This window comes from Palaemon carinicauda, chromosome 34, assembly GCF_036898095.1.
Source record: "Palaemon carinicauda isolate YSFRI2023 chromosome 34, ASM3689809v2, whole genome shotgun sequence".
NCBI lineage: Eukaryota > Metazoa > Arthropoda > Malacostraca > Decapoda > Palaemonidae > Palaemon > Palaemon carinicauda.
The window spans coordinates 52,536,519-52,543,510 of record NC_090758.1 but is presented as its reverse complement, the minus strand read 5'-3'; the positions used below and the strand labels follow the sequence as shown (position 1 = coordinate 52,543,510).

General features: G+C 37.0%; 1 protein-coding gene across 1 annotated transcript; it reads right to left on the bottom strand.

Annotated features, from left to right (window-relative positions):
- Positions 1-1,834: 1,834 nt before the first annotated feature.
- On the bottom strand, positions 1,835-2,809 carry LOC137626921 (uncharacterized). Its single transcript, XM_068357907.1, has one exon. It carries the CDS (start codon positions 2,807-2,809, stop codon positions 1,835-1,837), a length of 975 nt encoding a protein of 324 aa, XP_068214008.1.
- Between the last annotated feature and the right edge of the window lie 4,183 nt (positions 2,810-6,992).

Sequence of the window (6,992 nt, the reverse complement as noted above, 5' to 3'; positions counted from 1 at the left end):
CAGCACATTAAATTGTCAATGCATTATTGATGCTAGTGTGTAGTGGATTAATGTCCTGTGCGCCTTTCTTAGTTTACCTTGTATATTTTTTGGCACTATTAATCTACCTCGGCTTGCTCTTTCTAGTATTTTTGGCTCCATGATGTTTTCAGTAATTCCTTCTATTTGCTTCCATGCTTGTATTATCATGTAGCGTTCGCTTCTCCTTTCTAGACTGTATAGTTTTAAAAATTTCAGTCTTTCCCAGTAGTCAAGGTCCTTAACTTCTTCTATTCTAGCAGTATAGGACCTTTGTACACTCTCCATTTGCACAATATCCTTTTGGTAGTGTGGGTACCATATCACATTGCAGTACTCGAGTGTACTACGTACATAAGTTTTGTAAAGCATAATCATGTGTTCAGCTTTCCTTGTTTTAAAGTGTCTGAATAACCTTCCCATTTTTGCTTTACATTTCGCCAACAGTGTTGCTATTTGGTCGTTGCATATCATTTTCCTATTTAACATTACACCAAGGTCTTTAATTGCTTCCTTGTTTGTGATTGTCTCATTATTAGGTCCCTTGTATGCATATACCATTCCTTCTCTGTTTCCATAATTTATTGATTCAAATTTATCGGAGTTAAATACCATCCTATTTATCTCCGCCCATTCATATATTTTGTTTAGATCTCTTTGTAGTGAGTTCCTATCTTCATCACAAGTAATTTGTTTTCTATATTGTTAATAGTTTATATATGACATGTCTGTTTTGACGTTGTTACTTATTTTAGAATGATTTATTGTTAATTTGTTCTCTTCATTTATTTATTTCCTAATTTCCTTTCCTCACTGGGTTATTATTCAACATTGTGAGAGTTGTGCTTTAAAGATGCCAGGCGTCGCTGGAGACAGCTTTGAGTTGCATAAATTGATTTGCTTTTTAAAATCTCTTGGAAGGATTTCTTTTGAAGCCAATATATACTTTTGATCTTTTTTTAATATTGATATTTTATATTTCCTTCTTCTTTGTATATTCCTTATGTTGATTGAAGAAATAATACACCACATTTAAATTGTTACTAAACTATTGAAAGCAACTCTTTATAGAATAGGAGAAACACCAAACAATATATTCCACAAAAATAAAGAAAAAGAATATTATATTTTCTATATTTTGGAAAATTAGGTTTCATGCAATATTCAAAATTATGTACATTATATTCACCATAGAAAAGAGATTTATATCAGCATGTAATTAGAAGATTCATTTTAGATACAAGTAAAAGTTTAAAAAAAAAATTAGAATAGCAGAAACCTTTAAACCCAGAATATTTCTCTGTGACATAAATATCCACAAATGTCTCGGTGAATTCCACAATGAGTATTTTACAAAACTTTGCAAGTCCCTGACAGTTGATGTTATTCAATCCTTCATGTTAATAATTATCGCAAAATGTGAAAATTTGCATTATTCATTAAACAAATAATTCCAATAATTAGAAGATAGAGTCAGTCTCCTAAATGGCATCCGGAGTTGTTGTATTTCTGTTTCATGGCAGGGCAAGAGAGAACACAGATTTCGTTATTTCATATATTATGTAAACTTAACTGTATGGCAGCTTAACAGAAACTAAATATACATTGTAGATTTCAGTAATAGGTAAACAGTAATAACAGTAATAATTACAGTACTCAACAGTTTGAGTAAAAGGTACAATTATATTAAATATATTGTTACGCATAGATACAGTATGTAGTTATACAACTAATTGCACCAAAGTGTAGTTAGCAATCTCACATCTCCCACTAAGATGGCAGGTGCAATACAAGGATACCTAGCATCTTAAGGTCCTTATTTAGTATATGATTTCGAGTCCCATCTTATTTCTAAACGCTCTGGTGCCCGTGTCTGACGTCCACTACGTCGTACGGGTAAGGCAACTGATAACCGAGTATCAGGCTTAGGTGATGTTGCAGGTGATCTACGATCTCCATATCCTGAAGCTTCGCCACCCAACACCGAGATAGGTGGAGAAATAATGTCTCCTGGCAAGAAAGGGTGATGAGGTCGGAGGAACCTCCTATTTCTCCAATAGATGCGCCCACTCCCAGTCTTCACGAGGTAATCCCTCCTCGTGCCAATTCCGACCGCAACTCCTGGTTTATCCCATCGCTTTGTCTTGGGGTCTTGTAGATCCACGTACATACCAAGGTTCAGCTTACAGAGTGGTCTAGCAGTGGCATCATACCGTTCCTTTGCCTGCTGCCGAAGGTACTTAGCCTGTATGTCACATTCGTCAGCTGTACGTTGCCATTCCTTTGCAAATGAACGATGATGAGCCGGAATCCTGGAACGCAAAGGATGTCCAAACAAGATTTGCGCTGGAGATCTACCGTCCGGCCGTGGAGTATTCCTGAGCTCAAGAAGCCCTCTTGCGAACTCATCCTCATCCAGCTTGCCATTTGCTGTGGTCGTCAAAATCAACTTCTTGATAATCTTCACGGTAGCTTCGGCATGACCATTTGCTTTTGGATTATAGGGCGATGTTACGCGGTGTTCCACCCCCCATCGAGCAAGGAAATGCCGCAATGTTGATGAAGCGAACTGCGGTCCTCCATCCGTTTTCAGTACTACAGGCACACCAGTGTCTGAAAAAATTGGCCTCAACAAACTAATTAGTTGAGCTGCAGAAGCTGATCCATTGCACGAAGATACATACGGCCAACCTGACAGGCGATCAACGTACACAAGAAATGTCTTGCCAGAGATATGAAAATAATCAGCAGACACGGACTCAAATACTCTGCTTGGCAAGTCTTCCTGCATCAAAGGCTCATTCCGCTGACTTGGTAGCAGCTTTCGGCAGCAAGAACTATGTTCTCAATGTCCCTGTCAATCCCTGGCCAGTATATAGTCTGGCGTGCTCGACGCTTGGTGCGGTCTACTCCTTGGTGAGCATCATGTAGACACCGCAAAGTCTCGCTACGCAGGCTGCGAGGTATGATAAGTCTAGGTCCATAAACTATCAAACCATCATCCACGGCCAGCATGTCCCGAATTCCCCAGTATGCTCGCAACTCTTCTGGTAAGCTATGCTTATGATCTGGAAATCCTTTCATTATTACATCTCTTAATGACAGATATTCACCATCATGTGCAGAAGCATCACAAATCTTATCCAGCGTCTGGTCCCGTAGAGGTGCTAACCTTATGCCCTCCTCACAAGTAGCTAATAAAGACAATACAACAGCAGCATGCAATGGATCTGCATCATCCAGCACATCATTGTCCTCAACAGGGCTCTGAACTGGTGAAAGAGAGAGTGCATCTGGCATGCTGTGACATTTCCCATTTTGCCACCGTGCAGCAAAAGTAAATCTGCAGAGTTTCATTCTCATACGCTGCAGTCGAGGATTTTCTATTTCTCCAAGAAGTTTTGAATTGAGAATAGGAACAAGTGGTCGATGGTTTACTACCAGGTCAAAAGAAGGCAAACCAGCCAAGTAAACACTGCATTTCCTCACTGCCTAAAGTACAGCAGCCATCTCAATCTCAATTACGGCATACCTAGTTTCCGCATCCGTTAAAAACCTGGATCCACACTGGATGAGCTTCCAAGCCTCTCCATGCTGTTGCAGCAAAACAAACCCCATACCATGCAACTTGGATGCGTCAGTTTGAAGAATAGTAGGTAAAGATGCATCAAAATGAGCCAAAACAGGAGGAGCTATGAGTGCTTCTTTAGTTTTCTTGAAGGCCACGTCATGCTGAGGGGTCCAGCACCACTCATTCCGAGGTTTAAGCAGGTCCCTGAGTGGCTGTGCAGCAGCTGCAATCGCAGAAGAAAAGCTCCCAAGCTGATTGGTTAAACCCATGAATGACCTGAGATCAGTGATATTTTCTGGCTTTAGAAATTCAGCTATGGCTCTCACCTTCCGAGAATCCACACTATAACCTTCATGATTTATACTGTAACCACAAAATTCAAAATTAGATTGAGCAAAGAAAATTTTGTCTGGATTTAAGGTCACTCCAAATTTGTCACATTTTTGCACAAGTGTGATCACATGGGCTAAGTGGTAATGGTAACTAGAATCATACACCAAAATATCATCAACAATTTTGACAGTACGTGGAATATCTCCCAAAGCTTGATCTCCTCGACGATTGTACTCATCGCCAGATGATACAAGCCCCATTACAGCTCGTTTGAATTTGTATTAGGACACTCTTGAAACATTATACTTTTCATTGCCCCGAATAACAGCACGACTGGCATTTGCATTTTCCGATGGTCTGCAAATATCAATAGCCATATGCAAAGTGAGCTTCTTTTCTTCTAACATACGTTTCAAAGTCTCTTCATCTCTTGTTCCAACGACGATCCTGTCTCGTAGTCTGCTGTCCATACAGGTTTCACAAAAATCACAGAAAGAAGCAATCTCTTTAATGCCGCACAAAAAATCATCGAAGGTCTCGTGCAACTCCTGGACTCTTGTATGAAAGTCGCGTCGGTCCACGATGACATTCATTAGGTTGCGCAATTGCAACTCCATGGCATCCAATATAGTCTTCAAGTCTGCTCCATCACCCAGTGAGAGACCATATCTCAGAGTGCGAGTCCAATCATCGTCTAACACGGAAATCAATGCTGATCGCTGCTCGGCAAGAGAGAGAGATGACATTCTTGTCAACACTGCATGTCCCTCATACTTATGACGCCACGAACCAAACTCTTTAAGAGATACAGAAGTCGACAAGTGTGGTGCAGGAACTGCCCTTGCCTGAGACTGATTCCTATGATGTCCCGAAGTATCAGCAAAACCCTCTAGAATTGCGGTTAAACGTTCTTCCCTTTTCGTAGCTGCTTCTTGGGCATGATGAGCCATCTCTGCTTGCTTTGCCACAAGTGCTGCCAGTTGCTCGATTTGCTTCTCCATCGTGTACGGGTACTAAAGATTTAACACTGTACTTCTTGAACGACAGTAGACAGCATAAACAAACTCACTGCGCCATGTTGTATTTCTGTTTCATGGCAGGGCAAGAGAGAACACAGATTTCGTTATTTCATATATTATGTAAACTTAACTGTATGGCAGCTTAACAGAAACTAAATATACATTGTAGATTTCAGTAATAGGTAAACAGTAATAATAGTAATAAATACAGTACTCAACAGTTTGAGTAAAAGGTACAATTATAATAAATACATTGTTACGCATAAATACAGTATGTAGTTATACAACTAATTACACCAAAGTGTAGTTAGCAATCTCACAGGAGTAAGATTTTCTCTTATATTCCTGGAAGGTTGAATATTCCCTCTCGGGTCATTTCTTGCGTTGGTGTTCGGAAAACGAGAATAGTTAATGTTTCTTTTTGCTAAATTACTTCCCTCTCCCCCCCCCCCCTCTCTCTCTCTCTCTCTCTCTCTCTCTCTCTCTCTCTCTCTCTGCTTTAATTTAAATTTATCCTTATTAATAGCATAGAACTTGTTTGTCACTTTAGTTCTGGTGATTAATAATAATAATAATAATAATAATAATAATAATAATAATAATAATAATAATAATAATAATACGAGGAAAACATAACATGCCTAAAATTCTTGGGTACTAAAATTCTAAAGTTGTACATTTTTATATATACACACACGCACATGCACACACACACACACACACACACACATATATATATAATATATAATATAAATATGTATATGTATATGTATATATATATATATATATATATATGTCTGGCAAAGTATTCAAATTCCTTCGAGATTAAACTATCCTAAATCATCATCTAAGATTAATAATGACAATGACTAGCAGAACACTTCAACACACACACACACACATATATATATATGTATATATATATATATATATATATATAAATATGTATATGTATATGTATATATATATATATATATATATGTATATGTATATATATATATATATATATATATTGTCTGGCAAAGTATTCAAATTCCTTCGAGATTAAACTATCCTAAATCATCATCTAAGATTAATAATGACAATGACTAACAGAAACACTTCAACAATTATCATCTTTTTTTTTTTTGCTATAATTTTTTTTACTTTTATGGATGTCGAGAAGCCTGTTGATATGACTGTAAATTATTAGGTTTGTAACGTCACAGAGAGAGAGAGAGAGAGAGAGAGAGAGAGAGAGAGAGAGAGAGATTCTTATGTTCATAGGTGTCAGGGATTATCAGTTTGTTTATCCTTGTAAGAGTTTCAACAAGTAATAATAATAATAATAATAATAATAAAAATAATAATAATAATAATAATAATAATAATAATAATAATAATAAAATTAACTTTTATAACAATGGCCATATTTTTTTATCATAAGTTATGAATGAGAACACCAATAATTATAACTACTTAATCTCCAAATAGTCCCATCATCATCATCCTCTCCTCCTATGCCTATTGACGTAAAAGTACTCGATTAGATTTCGCCAGTCATGTTTACATACATACATACATACATACATACATACATACATACATACATACATACAGTAAAACATTTTGAACATCGAAGTATGAAATTGATAACAGAAAGAGAACAAAATTAAAATCTTCGAGGAAATACGATTAAAGTTTAACTTAAACACACTTGTGCAAAAGAAATAAAATCCTAAAAGTTTTGTATATTTATCGTTGTTTATAAAAAGATTTTACTTGCTACTTTCTACTTACGATGGCTGCAAGTCTTATATTCCACTGGAGAGAATGGGGGAGAGAGTTCAGCCATAAGCGATGGCCACTAATTGCTTCTAGAATACGAATGACACTGCATAGTGGTTTCGAAGTGGTCAAACCATTATTTAGCCAGCCTACATTACAATGCAGAAATAACACTCAATTTGCATATAACGTAACATTGGGTATGACAGGGCAGGGTTTCTGTGTACAAAGGCAAGCAGAAACTTGTGTACCTATGTTTAAGAAAAAAAATATTTTTTCTTAAA